The following is a 19,433-nucleotide window of genomic DNA, read 5'->3' on the forward strand; positions in this document are numbered from 1 at the left end:
TAAGACGTGATCACTGATGGGGCGGGGGAGTCAAGCGACTGCTACTAAAAAAACAGTACGTGGAGCATAAAAACTAAAAAGGTTGAGAAGATGAAACAAATTACAGCAACTGGCTGTTTTCTCCATTTTTAGGAAAGGATCTCTCTATACTACTGTCCCTACAAAGGTAGTATAGTTTTAAGTTTATTCCTGATAAATCACTGTGTTCAGCCATAAAATCTTGTCCTTTAGTACATTTTATTAATTGCTCATATATAGCTCCTTCAAAAACAAGTCTTTCAGAAAATAAAGAAACTACATCATTTATCTAAACATGCATCTTAAACTCTCACATTTTAGGTCAGCAAACTTGAAAAAAAAATAAGACAAGAATCTAAATTTATTTGTAAATTCTGGCCTACATTAGGAAAATATTAACTTCAACTGGCTTCAGTCTTTGTAAATTAAAAAAAAGTACTCATTTAAAAACTAAGGATTGAACTAATGTCATAAAGGAATGACAACCAAAAGAGAAAAGAGAATTTATATAGGCAAGTGCTTCTCAGTAACTATGAAAGCAGGTGATGATTTAAATAACTGAGACATACCTGTGTGTTCCAGATGTGCACACATTTATCAAAAGAACCACTTGCCAGGTACCTGCCATCAGGACTGAAAGCCACACTGTACACAGGCTCTTGGTGTTTTGTCAAAGTATGGATGCAAATTCCTCGGTCTACATCCCATAATCTAACAGTAGAATCGAAGGATGCACTGACAAAGGAGGCAACAAAATTGACTTTATAAGTAATGAAATACTCCCATGCCCCACCCCCAATCTATAACGTCCAGCCATTTCTAGTAGCTAGCCACAAATTCCTTATGAGACGCAGATTGGGCTGTTAGGAAGCAAGTGTTCTGGAAGCAAAGCTATATAGGAGAAAAGGAACTTTAAGGGCATCTCCGAGTCCCTGAATTGAAAAAACAAAATGAGCTAAATTCACTGTATTCCTTTGCTCTTTAAATAATTCTTTTATATTGACTGATCCATGGTTCTGAACAATGTATTGACTATATTTTTATTTTTTTAATGCTGAAAAAACTTTATTGCACTATACCTCAATTACTTGAGTTTTAATCAATATCTGATATCATCAGTAAATATTTGATAACTCCAGATATAAAAATCCATTATGGCCTGAAATAAGAATAAACTCCAAGTTTAAATGTTCCCATCAAAAAAACAATCTTTGCAGGATACATTCCCATTTCATGGAATCTTTCCTAACTCTGTCGTTATTTATTAGAAGCTTTTTGTGTGGAAGACTCATAAAAGGAAGAGTGAAACATAAATATTACCTTGCTAACATAAGGTTGGCATTTGGATTATTTGTCCCTGGCCCTGTTGGACTCCATTTGATAGTATAAATTTCTTTATTATGTGCTTGCAAATCATGGACACAATTGTCTTGTTTCATACTCCATATCTGAGCAAAAAAGAAAAACATATGTAATTATATTTTCCCATACAAAGGATACATTTAAAAATACTACTGGGCCAATCTAAAATATCAGCAGTATAACCAGAACAATGATTACAGATCAAGGGAATATTTGCAAAGAAATTAAAATGTAGAATATATTTAATATTTATCTCTCTTTTAAAAATGACAAATTAGCTTGAAGTCCTTTCCAAATGTTCACTATTCTGAGGCTTCAAGATTGAATTAGCTGTAGTTCTAAGATTAACTCTGAGAGCTTCAGATGGTACAAACTTCAACATTAGTAAATCCCTTGGGTAATGATCCTAAAATGTTTAAGGCATTAGTTTTAACACTGTCCCTTAAATAAAAGATGTAGATTGCAAATTCTTCTTAGGATTTAGAATCAGAAAATATTTTGTAACAGAGAAGGGCAAATAGATAAGCAACGTGCAAATAATATATTCCTGTATGACACTAAAACACAGGCAACAAAAACAAAACCAAAAAGCCAAATGGGACTATATAAAATTAAAAAGCCTCTGCACAGCAAAGGGAACAATAAAGACAGAATGGGAGAAAAAATATGCAAACCATGTATCTATAAATAAAAGGTTAATTTTGAAAATATATGAGGAACTCCTACAACTCAATAGCAAAAACCCTAATAATCCAATTTAAAAATGGGCAAATGACTTGAACAGACCCTTCTTCTAAGAAGATACACAAATGGCCAACGGGTATATGAAAAGATGCTCAATGTCACTAGTCATAAGGTAAATGCAAATAAAAACTACAGATATCATTTCACATCTATTAGGATTTTATTATAAAATAAAAAAGACAATAAATGTTGACAAGGACGTGGAGAAATTAGACCACTTGTAGTACATTGTTGGTGGGAATGCAAAATGATAGGTGCTATGAAAAACAGTAGGGAGGATATTCAAAAAAATAAAAACAGAACTTTCATATTATCCAGCAATCCCACCTCTGCGTATTTATCCAAAAGAACTGAAATCAGGGTCTTAAAAATGTATTTGCACTCCCTGTTCATTGCAGCATTAGTCACAAAAGTTAAGATATGGAAACAACCCAAGTGTCCATCAATGGATGAATGGATAAAGAAAATGTGGTATTATATACAATGGAGTATTTATCATTCAGCCTTAAAAAAAAGGAATTCCTGAACTTAAGGACAAATACTGCATGGTTCCATTTATATGCGGTATCTAGAAGAGTCAAATTCACAGAAGCCAAGAAAAGAATGGCAGCTGCCAGAGGCTGAGGGGAAGAGCAGAGGGGGACCAGCTAAATGACAAATTTCAGCTCTACAAATCTACAATATTGTGCCCATAGATAACAATACTGTGCCGTACACTTAAAAGCCTGATTAAAAAGATCTCATGTTAAGTTTTGTTACCATAATAGAAGTTTAGAAAATGACTCATACAGAACCATGAAAAATAACAAAGCAATAAGGTTAAAATGATGAGTAGAGAATAATTAGCTTTGCTTGAGTTGAAAACCTATGTGTACAGAGGTAAAGAAACCTACACTGAGAGTACTTCTGGCAAAATCATTCAATAAAGACATGGGAGTAAATCTTGCCAAACACAAACACACATAAAAACCCAACTGCCAACAACAACAAAAAGAGCTCACAAAAATTAGGTGTGTTTCACATGTCTGCAATGTACCTAATAAGAGATAATGCAGCAAACCCATAATGTTTTTGGATCCTAGACATTTCTAATTCCATGTAAATAAGCCCCCAAAATATGTTTCAAAACTTACTTCATTTGACCTTTCAATAGCACTGCCACTGTTAACCACTCCTATCCATCACCCTCCCTTGAAACATTCTTCTCTGAACGCTCTCCCTCCCTTTGGGTCATTCCTCCTCAGTTTCCTTTTGGAAGCTTGTTCCTCTTGAGCTGGTAATTATTGGGAGTTAAGTTCTTAAGACTTTCTATTTCTAAGGTTCCCCTCATTCCTTACTCTGTCCTTTCTCCCTACACAACTTCACCCAAGTCTGTGGCTCTGAATGACCATCCACCTGCAGAGAAGTCCCAGATGTTTATGCCAAGGGTAGAGTTCTTCTTGGAGCACCAGGCCCACCCAGCACCTCCACCTGCCTGGCTCAAATCACTGTTCAGGTTTTGCATGATCTTCTGACTCCTGTTCCTTGTTCTCAGAATTTGGCTCCACTACACAATATCGACCCATCTCGTTTCTCCTTTAAAACTCTGACCTTTCATTATTGTTAGGACAAAAAGCTAACACTTTCTAATCCAAACTTCTCTAACTGCTCAGTAGACTCCCCAGCCACTGGCCTTTCAACTCCACATACGTGCCATACTCTGTTCCACAAGGCTTTCATTTTATGAGTGCAATGCACGTGCATGCAAAGTAAACTCAGACAAAAGCATTAAGAAAAGCCTTTTTACTAGCAATGTCTGCAAGGGAGCCCAGGCTTGAGAAAACTGAATGACTAAAAACCCAGCAGGTATTTAAGGGAAAAACCTCACCAGGTTACCAAGATTACATTTAGTCTGTTCACAGGAGGAAAAGCAGTTTTCCCTCATGATTCCTGCATCTTAAGGGTCACCACATCCGCAGTCGTGGGCATTGCAGAGTCAAGGATAAAATTATTTTCAGGAGAGTTACTATGTTGCAGGAAAGGGCTCAAAGCTTCATTAATACTGGAGATTTGTATTAGGTTGTTCTTTACCTCAAAATGCTTTTTTTCTCTAAATGTGATGTGCACAGGTGCAAGGTGTTAGCTTTGCTTTTAGTCACACTGACAAGAAAAACATAAACCCATGTCGAGCTGCTGATGCTGGGATGTCAGCAAGGCTCACTCACCAACTAAGCATTCTCTGCTATAAGATCAGCTTCCCAGCAAGGATGATATACATTCACACCACAAAATCAAATTTATACAATTCACAGAATTTCAGCAAAATCCACGAATGCTACAAAGATCTGTTACTTATTAGTCAAATTTCTACATGTGCAAATAAACTTTAATTGCACCAGTATATGACCTTCTAGAAGTGAAGACAAGTTAAGACAGCAGGTTTCTTAGCACCACAATTCCTATCAAACACTCTTTTAAGTAGAATTTATTTGCTGTATTTAAACACTTGAAATACTTTACAAAATAAAATATAAAAAACAATGATTCACTATTAAAAAGTAGAGTTAAATCCTGACCCAGGTTTAAGCATTCAAGGAACTATAAGAGACATTCTAAATGATCTAAAAATGGCCAGAGCAGCCATTCTTGGTGACACCTCCACTGCATGTCTCCCCACTATTCGAATTACCTTCAAAGTCATGTCATCAGAACAGGAGGCCAGAAGATTGCCAGTTGGGTCCCATTTGATAGCATTTACTTCATTCTAAAAATAACAGTAAATATTCACATTTTCATTTTATAGACTGGATTGCTCTTTGGATCTTAAACATACATACTTCCAAACCACTCTGTAGTATTACTTATTCATCATAACCACTTTAAAAGGGGGGGGAAGGCTACTCACCGTGTGTCCCTGGAATGTTTTAATAGGTCTGTCTTGTCCTAGTTTACAGACATGAATGCACATATCTGTACTACAAGAAGCAAAGGTGTTGTTGCTCTGCCAATCAACATCCAGTGCTGGTGCTGAAAAGGAAAAAGGGCTAGGTTTGCATTCATTCCACACGTACTGAAAGCTAGGAGCTTTAGTTTTAAACCATGCTCGGACGTTAAGTGTGGTAACAGGAACTTAAGCATTTTACTTTATAATTTTTAGAATTTTTAAAAATGAAGGCATCTAAGTATCACAAATATTAAATTTCCGTTCAGTTGTCTCTATGTGAGACACAGCCTAACAGAAAGTAACGCAGGTGACTAGGCTTCCTGAGAGCTTCCTCTATGAATGACTAGCACTGCATTCTTGGTATCGCATTTGTAAACCTTTAAAAGTGATGTTATACTTCCTTTTATTTCTAAAATTCTCTTGAGTGTTCAATGGACAAGGGAGCTTGGTTCTGCCACTCCCTAACCACTGGGCCCCAAGCAAGTCATTTAACCTCTCATGCTATTTTCCTCATCTAAAAAAAAGGGGATAAAACCTTTAAGCTTAATACACAAGGATACTGTGAAGATCAAGCGAGATGGTGCGTGTGAAAAGGACTTTGTAAATGACAAGTTAGACAAATGTTACGCTGAATAATTTCCAATCCACCCATCTGATAAGTGGAATATTGCAGATGATCACAAATACATTTTCTTCTGATTCTTGTCAAATATCACTTAAAACCTACGTCACTGAATTTAAAACCTTAGACACCCCAAAGCTGGCTATTAATAGTTACTTTAGCTCTGGTATGACTGGAGAGTCTGTCTTTTCATCTCCCCCTGCCGCACGGTGCAAAGGCTCTCTAATTAGTAATGCAGATTAACGCAGTGGCAGCAAGTAACTGGGTTAGGCAACAGAGCACACAGCACCGGATTTAGAGCAGTGTGGACACGATGGCCCATTAGCCAAGGGTAGTTTTTGCGTTTCATTTGGCTGGGGGCGAGGATCAAAAGACAACACAGGATCAAAAGAAGACCTATGAACGTGAACATCATACAAAACTCAGATTTTAGTGTCCTTATAATAAAATTTCATTAAAACCTAGACAAGTTCGTTCGGCCACGTATCATGGCTGCTTTGCACTGCAAGGGCAGACCAAACTGGCTCCAACAGAGATCCTGCAGCTTATCAAGCCGAAAAATGGACGTTCTGGCCCTCTGCAGAACAAGGTTAGCATTCAGAGCAAACACTAAGAGACAAGGGGGAGACAAGAAGTTAAAGTGAAGCTGTATATTCCCATTATTAGAGATATAAAGCATTTAATGAAGGAGGTCAGAACTTGTGTGTATGGGAAAGAAAAAACAAACCACTTCCTCATTGTTATGTATCCATCATAGTAACTGGCTGTTTTCACACTGAGCATATTACAAATAGGTATTCTGAGCACCGTTAGACTGATAAGCCAAGCGAGCAGAGTGAGGAGCAGGCTGTATTCTACTACCTTCGTAGGCAACAGGCCTTCAGAGGTGTCCGCACGTTCCCTCCTTTGCAGACCCTCTTTACCTGTGCTCTGTGACGGATTCCCAGTTTCTGAGTATTTTGGTGATAAGGGCTCCCAGGGTAAACTTCTTCAGAGAATTGCCTTGTTCTGCTGCTGTCTCCAACACCACCACCCACCCCCCCACCCCAGCCAAAAATGGCTAGTACCCAATGGCTGGTGGTATGTAGTTGGGTTTGGGGGAAAGAGGGGGAGATTCAAAAATCTAGCGTGTGGTTCAAGATGAGAAAAACTCCAACGTGTAATAAACACTCCAAAGCCCTGCCTGGATCAGGTTGAGGCTGGGCCCTCTTCTCCATCCTAATCCCTACAATTCCTCACTTGTTTCTCCTGAGAGTGTTTCCTTAATAAATCACGTCACTCAAATGCTTGGCTCCAGGTCTGCTTCTGGGAGTATCCAACTTAAATCAGCCAGTAAACAAAAGCACAGGCCAACTCTGATGAGCATTATGTATGAACTCTACTGCTGTGTGTACACATCGCATCATCTTAGATGCATGTCGATGACTGTCCTGTTCATTGTCTGCTTGTTCTCAGGGCCATTCCTTACCACACTCTGTCTTGCTATGCTCTACACACAGTGGGTGGACTCCTGCAAATTACATATCCCAGGTTCCTGGGCCTACTGGTTTCCAGATGGATTCATACAGTGGGAGACACTGTCGAGAGCCCAAGGTCAAGAGAAACAGAGAAGACAGGCAATTTTGCTCTCCTCTCTCTTTTAAGGCTGGGTGTCTGGCAGTGGCAACAGTTACTCCAAGGTGCCTGTTCTTGCCAGGCAGTTCTTGTTTCTCCCCTTCTAATTCCCACTGGCAAGAGGGATCCTGCCTTCTCTATAGTCTTAGGTTTTCTGCAGTTCCTACACTCCGGGGTACCTGAGAGTCCTCTGGTTTTCATTCTTTCAACACCTCTGCAACTGTTTCCTTGTACTAAGTTCCCCTTCTTGGACAATCTGGTTTAGATTCTGTTTTTGTGCCTGGAATCTGACTCAATACCTACTACACTTTCATTTTGACATTAAATACTATTACATAAGATATCATTCCAAAAATAATTTTAATAAAATGTTTCTTTGATAAATAAATGGTTCTAGTGTTAGGTGGTGGGGGAAAAAGCCTGAAAAATCTAATATACTTAGAAAACAATTGAAAGTATAATAAAATGCTACAAAGAATGCCAAGAATCTGTCATGATGCATCAGGATGTTAATGTGATGCAGAGCTGTCTGCAAAACAGGAGATGGGAGGCTGAGAAAGTGAGAAGTGGCATTCAAACAAATACACCATTAGGTTCAGAACAAAACAAAACCGTAGGACCAAGTAAAGCTAACTGGGGGAAGCTGGGGAATGCTGCAACATGAGTTGTATGATTTATGCTTTGTGATACACCTGGCTCATAAAATACAAGGGTTACAAAATTGGTGTAATCTAAGAATACCTGCGTCCTTACTTTGTGCTTACTCCTAAAATAAAAAGAGTCTAGGTGATGCAAATTCTTTAGGAAAGAAATACATCTCTATGGGCTGGCTCAGTTGGAAGAGTACAAGACTCTTGATCTTGGGGTTCTGAGTTCAAGCCCCAAGATGGGTGTAGAGATTACTTAATAAATAAACCTAAAAAAAAAAAAAGAAAAAGAAATACATCTCACAACAAAATGCACTTTTATGTAAGTGATATGTAAGAGGTGTGTTCGCTATTACTGATCTCATTTTATACACGATAAAAAAAAACTAAAAAAAGTTAATTTGCCTAGGGTTACACAATCTTTTAAAATCTTGGAGCTAAGATTAAAATTTTTGTGTCCTACTATTTTTGATATATTTTTGTTACCCCCTCCATCCTTCATAATTTAAAAAGGTAACAAATGAACCGAACCTATGCAGTAAGGAGAGAAAGACATTTATTACCCATCTGCATTTTTTTGGAAACCACTTTACTGAAATATAAATCACATACTATAAAATTCGTCCATTTAAAGTGTACACTTCAATGGGTTTGGACATATTTTATTATTAATTTTTAAATACTGTGGTCATATATAACATAAAATGTCATTTTATTAAGTGTACAATCAGTGGTATTAATTATGCAACCATCACTATTTTCACACTTTTTCATCACCCCCAACAGAAACTCTGCAGCCATTAAGCAATAACTCCCCATTTCCCACTTCCCCCACTCCTGAGAACCTCTAATCTTTACTTTGTCTCTACGAATGTGCCTGTTCTAGATAGTTAATAAGTAAAATTATACTATTTATTTGTCCCTTTGTGTCTGCTTTATTTCACTTAGCATTATGAATATAAGGTTCACTAATGTTGCAGCATGTGTCAGAACTTCATTCCTCTTCATGGCTGGATAATAATCCACTGTACATGTAGACCACATTTTGTTTATCCATTTGTCCATTGATGGACACTGGGCTGTTTCCCCCTTTTGGCCACTGTGGATAATGCTGCTATGAACACTGACAAGAATCTGTTCAAGTCCCTGCTTTCCAGTCTTTGGGATGTATACCTACGTGTAGAATTGCTGGATCATAATATGGTAATTCTATGGTTAGCTTTTTGAGGACCTGTCCTACTGTTTTTCCACAGTGAGTGACTGTACCATTTTACAAACCTACTAACGAAGTATAGGGCCTAATTTCTCCATATCCTCATGAACATTACTTCTTCTAGACATACAAATGGGTATGAAATGGCCACTTATTGTAACTCATCTGTAATCATGATTTATGCTTTATGCAAGAGTGTATACGGGAGACAATTTAGCATAGCAATTAAAATATAGTAATTTAAAAAGCATGGTAGACTTCCATTTCTGGTCAAGATGGAAGTAGTAGGGACCAAATTTACCTCCTGCCGAAAAAAAAAACAAGAAAACTTACAAAATATATGAGATAATAATTCAAGACAGTAGACACCAGGCAATAAAAGACAGCGGTTCCTGAGAAAATGGGAACCAACCATCAATGTGACCTTTTACAACTGCCCAAGCTTACAATCTGGGGGGAAAAAAGTCCAGGTCTTGGCATAGGGAAGAGGAATCTCTAGGCAGAGATCAATAAATTTCCTGAATGAAGAGACAAAGCTAAGAATCTAGGGAGACTAAGGCAGCTGGAATTTATAAGACAGATTACAGGAAAAGAGAGAGCTAGAGAGCTACGCACAGAGACATGTCACTTAGTAGTAATTAGAAGTAAATTTATAGCACTAAATATCCATATTAGAAAAGCAGAAAGGTCTCAAATCAGTGACCTCAACTTCCACATTAAGCAAATAGAAAACAAGAGCAAATTAGATTGACACTGAAAGCATGATACATAAAAGAACAAATAAATAATTTATGGAACTCATCAACATTAATAACTCCTGATCTTCGAGGAATATTGTTGTTTTGTTTTGTTTTCTTTGAAATAGAGTTGACACAGAGGGATACTGTTAAAACAATGCAAAGACGAGCCAGAGACTATAAGACAGCATTTGTAAATACCTGATTAACTTGTATCCGGAATACATAAAGAACAGAAGAAAACAGTAAATTAAAGATCCAAAGATCTGATCCGATATTTCACCAAGTAAAATCTACAGCACGTGACAGGATGCTCTAACGTCACTGGTTATTAGGAAATGCAAATTAAACCACAATGGGATATTAATACCCACTTATTAGAGTGGCTCCAGTTAATGACACTGACCACTTATCAAGTGCTGGCAAGGACGTGGAGGGACTAGAATATCCACTGTTACTGAAAATGTCCATCAGTATGGAAAATGTAAGCTTTGGAAAAACAGCTCGGCAGTTTATTAACAAGTTAAACATATACCTCCCATGTAATCTAGCTATTCTATTCTCAGACATTTGCACGGGAGAAATGAAAGTACAAGTCCACGCAAAGACTTATACATGAATATTGATAGCAGTTTTATTTATAATAGCCCCCCAAAATGGAAACAACCCAAATTTGCTTTAACAGGTAAATGGATAAACAAACTGTGGTGTATCCACACAATGAAATAGTACTCAACAATTGAAGCAAATGCTAAATTATTTCTCAGAGTGAAAGAAGCCAGACCAAAAAAGTATGATTCCATTTACATAATGTAAACTAATTTCTGGTGTGGAAGACCATGGGTGGCTGTCTAGGGATGAAGGGGAGAGATCACAAAGGGGCAGGAGGAAACTTCTGAAGCTAGCAGGTGTATTTGTTGTCTGCAGTGTGGTGATAGTTTTGATGGTATATACATGTCAAAACATATCAATTTGTACAATTTAAACAGGTATAGCCCATTTTATGACAATTATACTTCAATAAAGCTGTTTTAAAAAAACAAAAAGCATGGCAAGAAAGAATATCCTAGGTGAAAAAAAAGCTTATTTACTTGTAAAATGACTTCAATACCACCGACCTCATCAGGTTGTAGTCAGGACTAAATGGGATCATGTATACAAAGAGCACCATCTCTTACACAAAGGTGGTTTCCGTTATATAGCTAACTTATTTCGAATTTGCATTACTCCTAGCAGTTAGGAGAAACTTTTGGGTGGAAGAGCCAGAGGCCTAAGAGAAATCTATATGGGTAAGGACTAGAAACAAAGGTGGAAGTAAAACAGGTCAGCTAATGTGTAAATGCTTATTAATGTGGTAAGCCTTAATCAAGCTGAACTGTTTAACAAGATGCTTGCACAATTACGTTACCCAGATACTACACAGTAGTCATCTTGTACCTTATTTGGCTTGTTTATTCACATTAATTGAAAAAGACAGAAAGCCAGAATGTCAGAAGTTGCTTCAATTTTAAAGGTGATGCTGTGCCACTGGCTATTTGTGAAAAAGGATGTTACCAAAAATTTGAAAATAACCAGTTAAATTTAGTCAGCTTTCAAATCAAAACTCTTCCCGACTGTAACAAAATCTTTGAAGAAGCAGTGAAATCAAGTAGTCCTACTGTTCTAACTTAGCTGACTCCTGAGCAGCACAGGGGTTAGGCCCTCTCACATGCAGCTGAAATCCCGCACTGAACCTCTGATTCCCCCAAAACTTAACTAGTAATAGCTTATTGTAGACTGAAAGCCTTACCATGAACAGAAACACTCGATTAACACATATTTTGTATGTTATATGAATTTTATACTGTATTCATATAATAAAGCTACAGAAAATAATAAAAAAGAAAATAAATTTACAGTATTGCAGTTGTATTTATTGAAAAAAAAAAAGCCACATATGTAAGTGGACCTGCACAGTTCAAACCTGTGTTGTTCAAGGGTCAACTGCAGTTATTAGGCATCTTGTTCTAGTTTAATAATGATCAACAGGAAACTCCCTGAGAACAGCCTGAGAAGAGAGCAGGTACTAAAATCCAGCTGTCTCTACCCATCAGGTTGTGTAGTGCATGCATGGCTCTGTATCAAGGATAAAGGAGCACACTACTGGGAGGGGGGCAGAATTATTGTATTTAAGTATCAAATTATTTTTTAAAAGAGAAATCCATTTAAAGTACCAAAGTTCCAACAATGCTGGGAAAGCCTATTTTTTTAAGTTCATGTGCACAGGAGGACTGATGTAGAAACAGGAGTCCAAAATGAGAAATAACACCTAAATTTGTATGAGTTTATAAAGTTGTATTATATACATTAGTTTTACCTAACAAATAGGTATAATTATTTATCCTTCATTTATAGAGAAAATGAGGCTCAGAAAGGTTAAATGACTTGCTCAGTCTTAAAGCTTGTTAAGTGGGGTGGAATTGCCATTCAAACTTAGACCTCCTGATTCAAAGATCTATGTTCCTACCATTAGATAATACCAACCTAATTGCACTAGGCTGCAAATGATTTTTTAATGGTACATTTCACAGAAAACGTTTGATGATCCCCTGACAATTAACAATCTGAAAGTCATGGAACATCAACTCCTCAAAGGATTAGTAACAAGACCGATATTTGATATTTCAAGATTTTAAATGAATTACATGCTTTTAAAAGTTTAATTAGAAAAACAGAAGCACCAGTTCTCATGTAAATTGTGAAGATTTACCCGAATGAAAGGGAAACTGTTGCTTGGCTTCACCGGTATGTGCATCCCAAATAATCGTAGTCTGAGATTGAAAAGAAAAGAAAAATTGTATTAAGAGGTTAAAAGAAGCTCATCATAGGTGCATAAATTAGATGCCTAACTATGTTAAAGCAATAGGAAATGTCAGACTGAATTTTACTTTAAACATTGACTTTATCCCCAATAGTACAACGAGGGTATACTCCATTCTGAGGGGGAAAATGACTATTAAGTAGTTTCATTTTTCCCTGATTTTTCATCAGTCAACTTACTTCAAGTAATTATTAGTTGTCTACAAACCACCAGACATTATATTACATTGCTTAAGAAACTCAACTGCAATAATGTATTTAATGCAAATTTTTTTTTAGCTATTAGGAGGCAAATTCTTGGTTAATAAAGTCATTAACCAATTTTCAATATTAAGATTTTTAAAAGCTCACATTTACACATATGGGCAGCTTGAATTTTGACAATATTTAAAACAATGTCTTGTATATTATACCCAAGTATGACACATAAATCTGAATGGATATATTCATAGTTCCTTTAAATACTCTCCCATCACTAGTTTTATAACTTTGGGGATGTAAAGTATTATACAGTGGCAGAGGTTAGTAATAGGACGTTTCCCTCCTATTCCTGGCCTCCTTTATTTTTCTTCCTTTTTTTTCTTCTCTACTTTCATTTCTGACAACTGACTCAGTTAACAAGCGTACTGAGCATATCCTTTGCTGGACTGAAATCATCTTAGACCTGTATTCATTTTGGGGGGTATGGTAGAGGGGATGACTTAAGAAAACAAAAGGCCGTTATTTTCAACCTTTCCATATTTCCCGGCCTAGTTAGGTGGAAAAAGCTTCAATGACCCTGCATTTTTTACATTTTCAATTAAGCACCAGGAGTTCAGCTAACAGACTGCCTCTAAGATTTCTCAAGGAATCACTCCGGAGCCATTTTCATGGCTGAGGTAAACTAGAAACTAGGGAAAGAAAGCAGAGTATGGGAGGTATGACATCCGCTGTTCCAGCAAAGATGAGTGGTCACAAAGATAAAAGATCAATGGCATTCTGATGAGTAAACTGGCGAAGGAGCTGACAGAAAACCTAAGAGCATTCCCACTGTCGTCGTGAATCCATACTTGAATTTCCCGTAACAGATGTTTTACTGTTTACAGGAGCGGCAGGAGAAAACACGAATTCCAGGTATACTCTGTAACACACTAACCTTTGTAAAACCTAGTTTAACGTTCTTTTACCTTGTCCACTCCAGCACTTAGGATGAAATTTCCTTTCTTATTCCACTTTAATGCAAATATAGGGCCCTTATGCTGTCCCAAGGTGCTAGCAAGGTTACCTAATATTCAAAAAGAAAAACATGAAAATTACTTCAAGCTTTATAACTTAGATCAATAACAACATATAAAAAGAAAAATACTTCATTTACCATCTTTAGTCCATATTCTGGCAAATCCATCGTATGAACCAGTTGCTAGAAGTGTACCTTCACTCTGTCAGAGAAACACACTTCCTTCAATTATATAATCCAGAAAGGGCATTTAATTGTTATTTGACTATTTCCACGTTTAAACCCTAGGAAGAGTAGATCTTGACATTCTCTGCTTCAAAATTTGGGAATGCTACCAACGACCTACAAAAGACCCTTCACTGCTGTGAAGCTAGTATTTAACCAGCATCTAGTCAGTGTGGGAACCTTATATCCAAATCTCAAGAATGGCACGAACTACTCTGGAGCAGGACCAACACCACCCTTACGCATGCTAAGGTCTACGGTATTCTCACAGATGCACATGACTCGAGATGGGAGAAGGGGGGTAGACTAGGAAGGACACCAAAATCACAATCTTAAAATGAATTTAATAGAGTCAAAAGCAAAAATGGCTGGGGCGCCTGGGTGGCTCAGTTGGTTAAGCGACTGCCTTCGGCTCAGGTCATGATCCTGGAGTCCCGGGATCGAGTCCTGCATCGGGCTCCCTGCTCAGCAGGGAGTCTGCTTCTCCCTCTGACCCTCCCCCCTCTCATGTGCTCTCTCTCTCCTCTCATCCTCTCTCTCAAATAAATAAATAAAATCTTTAAAAAAAAAAAAAAAAGCAAAAATGGCTAAAACATTTTGTTATGATTAGAAGATTTTATATGGTCCTCCCTCTAAATCTTTTACTGTCTAAATGAAGCTTATATTGTGTATGAGCCAAACAATATTGCCGTTTCAGATGATCAGATACTTAAATATCATTGAGTGTTTCTTTCCTTTGTTAATTCTTTCTCAATATGAAATCCTTACCAATTAGGAGGGGGAAAAAAAAAAAAGAAGCCAGAAAAGAGTGTAGGCTGACTTTATAGTTAATGAAGTGAGTACAATTGCCTGGAACTACTTTACCGCGAGGAGAAATCCATACCAATTTCTCTAATCTTATATTCCCTTGCTGTGCCTGGCCTTGATGAACGGTACAACAGAAGGACAGATCTACGGAAGTGCAAGTTACAGAGTGCATTAAACACACTATTGCTGGGATTAGTAAACACTACTGAAGACACAGAATGAAATCCTGCCTTACTCAGTGCTTTTGTGATGCTTTTTGGAAAGGGAATTGGAAACAAGATTGCCCTTTTTCAGACCTCTCAAGCCACTCAGCTGGGCAGGTAAGTGAAAAGCAGATGCTGGTATGGTAATGAGGGTTGTAGACTCAGTCCTGACAAAATCTGGTTCTATCTGAGGAAGAAGGAGCCGCGCTGAAACAAACAGCAAAAGCTAATTTCCAGACTCTGCACAATGGAAAGTTTCCTTTAAACTACTGGACCCCAAATGTCTTAAAAGAACCATTAATCAAGGATAATGTTTTCCCCTTTGGATTCAAGTTCATAATGAATAATATATGTTTGAAAAGTCCACACTTCTGAAAACTGTAACTTGGAGTTGAGAATCACCAAGCTCAACAAACATTTGTTAACTATCCTATTCAGTGTAACCTGTAAATTTCATTAAGTTAACTCACAGGTCTCTGAGCCAAATAGCATATCAAGGTGGTAAGGCCTCTGACTTAAGATATAATAAGGTCCCATATATTGAAAAGATAATTCTTAGTCCTGACCCTACAACCAAACAATACCGTGGCATGCTAAACCTTTTTCTCATTTTGGTAACTGCTATCTTCATAGGAGGGAAAGAGTAAATACATTGCTGGAAATCTTATAAGGGAACACTAAAAACAAAACAAAACAAAAACAAAAACAAAAACAAAACCCTAGCTATTTGTTTTGGAAGAATTTCATAGACACTGAGAAATTTAGCTAGAGATACCGTTTTTAAAGACAGCTCTCTTTCGCTGGAATGAGACTTGGAAGATCCTATGGAAAGCCGCACAAAAGTTGTCGAATAGAGGCCAAAGGAGGAAAAGAGTGTTCATTTGCTGAGGAAAGAATGGTGAGTCCCATGAAATGCTCAAGACGCTGAAGTTGTCTAAGATGCTTCTTACACTTGAGAGAGCAGGTAAAAAATGGATGCAAAGTCACAAGGAAGGAAAAAAAGGCCACATGGAATAAAGGAAAAGATATAAGAACTTTCAAAATGCGAATTTTCCACAAATTAATCATGGGAATGGACACAAACCAAGCTGCTTATCACGTACGTGAAACTGAAAGGGTGAAGCTTTACGGATGAGGAGCTCAAACTTTCTGGTCAGTCAGAGCAGTGAAGTGATCTCTGGAAGATGTAGAATGACACAGCACCCGAGAGCTGCAAGATTCCTCCAGCTAGAATAGAGCTTGGAAGTAACCTAGACTAACAGTCCCTACCAGGCAGTCAGCAGTGAAGTTCTCATCAGTCCATACAAAATGAGAAAAACAAGAACATGCTTTTATTATGGAGATTTCTCCTAACCCCCTAGCAAAGGGCTTAGTCGTTAAGGACTTCATATGTGCCTGCTGTTGATTTTCACCTATTACCTCCCTTAAGCAGGCACCATTACCACAGTTGTACTTTACAGCTGAGGACGAAGCACAGAGTGGGCGACCACCAGCTGGACAAAGGTTCCGCTGCAAGATAAACCGAAGAGCTGCTAGCTGGACGGAGGTCTGACTACTGGAAGGCCAGTCGCTGTTTTTAACACATTTGAGGATGGCGAGTCCTAGTTTGTTGTTCTTATGAGTGAAATTCAAAAGCATCTCAGCAAATGGACAACCCCTGTTTTAGTCTGCGGTTCAGAGAGGTTATGAAGATTAGGAACTAGATTCACCGTGGATAATACAGTGATACTCACATTCCAATCTAGGGATGTCACATCCTTGTTGCTTGGGACATCTTGCCCTCCTTCTCGTATACAATGTCTAAGTACTAACTGTGTGGAGCCACTGGTGCTATTTTCACTAAGGTTCCATATTCTTGCTGTTGAGTCTCCAGACCTATAAAGTATGCAACATATTTTAAGTCCTCAGGATATTCTCAAGTATCCCAGAATCAAAGTAACATATTGATATGCTCTTATTAATAAGGCAAATAAAAACTAGACTCTCAGGGATTTCCATTTCCAATTATTTTCCTTAGTCTCCACTTTGGGGACCCTAGGCACTTTTCTGAAGAAGTAAGTTTAATTAAAACTTCTGAGACTATGGGAGCACCTGGGTGGCGCAGCTGGTTAAGTGACCAACTTTTGATTTTGGCTCAGGTCATGATCTCATGGGTCGTGAGATCAAGCCCTGCGTCAGGCTCCACACTCAGCAGGGAGTCTGCTTGAGATTCTCCCCCCTTCCCGCAGCCCCCTGACTTGTGCTCGCTCGTTCTCTCTCTCAAATAAATAAATCTTAAAAAATAATTTCTAAGATTATGTTATGAATAAAGATTTACAGAGGCAAAAGGACCACAAAGCAACAAAAACATGAAAACATAAGTAATGCTTTTATAAAATGTGCAATAGTTCAGTACGATATTTTTTAAATACATTTTAGTTTCACTTTGAGAAACATACCCCGATGCCAAGAGATCACTAACGGGGTTCCAGGCACAGATGAAAACTTCAGATTCATGGCCCCGTAACACAACTGCTTTATTAGGAGGGATTTCAACATCCCCATCCACTTCCATCATATCAGTATGATTATCTGTGTCATGAGAAACAAGTGGAAAATGCCAGTTAGGTAAGTAATATTACAACATCCTTGGGGGGGGGGGGGATAATTCTTAATCAGCGAATACCTGCCTTAAAATATAAAAGTCTAACTTTTTTTTTCCGCACCTATATCAGGTAATGGTGAAAATAACTGTACATGAGAAATAAATTCCCATCCTTAGTTAAGTATGACCCTATAATTTTTAAAAGATGTACATGAGTATGTGTTTGGGGTGGTGGGGAGGCGGTGAAAAAGACTTGCAAAAAGGTTAGAGCCAAACAAGGCTAAAATGATAAAGTGGTCTGAATTAAATATAATCCATGTCAACACTGAGTTTCTGCCAGTAGGGGCTGCTGATATCATTCATGTAACATGAGAGCTGCCTTTGTATCTCCATGTCAGAGCGTTACTGTGTTAATGACTAGTATTACAAATTTTCTTTAGAAATCAAATGCAAACAACAAAATTTATCTAACAGTAGAAAATGGTTTCTAAATATGTAAAGAAGAAAATAAAATCCATGAAAGTAAATCTAGCTTCTTGGAGCTTCAGAAGTAAGAATCTGAATTGTGATACAAGTTAGGGAAACAAGTTGGCATAAATGAAACAGATGATGTTACTTCAGTCTGGAAGATGAGACATCCACATGAAGCAAAATTACTTTTGCTGCAAAGGAATTTTTAGAAATTCTTTCCGCTCACTTGCTATAGTATGTGCTCCATTCTCCTCCCCATTGGCTGTGTTTTCTCCATTTTTTGCAGACCCCTGTTGGTTTGTGGCGGCTGTGGAGGTGGCAGCAGCCGCTGCTTGCTGCTGTGCGAGCTTATCCCTGTAAGCTTGCTGTCTTGTCTGTACTACATCAGGCATTACGGCGTCTATCAGGGACAGAGACTCTATCGGCCGACCATCAAACAAGGTACCATCCTGGACGTGGAACATTTTGAGAAAAGAAACATGAAAGAGAAGACATTTAGGGTGAAGCAACGCAAAGAGCTGTTTAAATTTTCCTCCTCCTCATCTAGTTCATACTGTGAAATATTGCACAGAGAAAGCCGAAATACTGAAAGGAATAATAAAATGCAGGTCCAGGTGATAAAAAGTTATTCGTTAGATTCCAAAATTCTGTCCAGGAAAAGTAATGACCATTATGAAAGAGTTCATACAATGGTAGGAGACTTGGTGCCACATTAGAATAAACACTTCTTTACAACTAAAAACTTTTAAAATAGCTTTGTTGGACTCAAAAATTTCTTGTGATTTGATTCAAGTATTAAAACAAGAAACAGGCGTCAGATATTCTGCCATATAATCATCTCATTTTACTAATGGTGAGATGGAAGCACAATCAGGTTTAAAGACTTGCAGAAGTCACACAGCCAGTCAATGGCAACGGAGATCTCCTGACACTATTCCTAGTGTGACCTGAGCGAGGACCAACAGCACTACCATCACATCTGGTAGCTTGTTATAAATGGAGAGTCAAACCTACAGAATCGAAATATCTGAAGGGCTCAGGAATCCATGTCTTAACAAGCTCTCTAGGGCACACTACCATTTGAGAAGTACCATCATAACTCTTGAGACTGTGCTCTTTAATTTTATGGAGTTGCCGTAATTTTCCAAAGCTCCTCTCATTGATATTAGGAAGCTCACAATTAATAAA

The 19,433-nt window shown here is 37.8% G+C and overlaps 1 protein-coding gene across 9 annotated transcripts in view; it reads right to left on the bottom strand.

The window, feature by feature from the left end:
• Positions 1-19,433, bottom strand: part of TBL1XR1 (TBL1X receptor 1) — a 175,535-nt gene that overhangs the window by 8,419 nt on the left and 147,683 nt on the right. For all 9 annotated transcript variants that reach the window (XM_034999157.1, XM_034999195.1, XM_034999142.1 and 6 more), the window contains 10 exons: positions 18,472-18,694; positions 17,629-17,761; positions 16,924-17,065; positions 14,094-14,157; positions 13,906-14,003; positions 12,630-12,690; positions 5,009-5,130; positions 4,793-4,867; positions 1,339-1,466; positions 588-753 (listed from right to left, as the gene is read on the bottom strand). In XM_034999157.1, coding sequence (XP_034855048.1) covers positions 588-753; positions 1,339-1,466; positions 4,793-4,867; positions 5,009-5,130; positions 12,630-12,690; positions 13,906-14,003; positions 14,094-14,157; positions 16,924-17,065; positions 17,629-17,761; positions 18,472-18,694 — 1,212 coding nt within the window. The remainder of the gene's footprint in view (positions 1-587; positions 754-1,338; positions 1,467-4,792; positions 4,868-5,008; positions 5,131-12,629; positions 12,691-13,905; positions 14,004-14,093; positions 14,158-16,923; positions 17,066-17,628; positions 17,762-18,471; positions 18,695-19,433) is intronic.

The sequence above is a fragment of the Mirounga leonina genome, unplaced genomic scaffold (genome assembly GCF_011800145.1).
Source record: "Mirounga leonina isolate KUSES-001 unplaced genomic scaffold, KU_Mleo_1.0 Mir_115, whole genome shotgun sequence".
In the NCBI taxonomy this organism is placed as follows: domain Eukaryota; kingdom Metazoa; phylum Chordata; class Mammalia; order Carnivora; family Phocidae; genus Mirounga; species Mirounga leonina.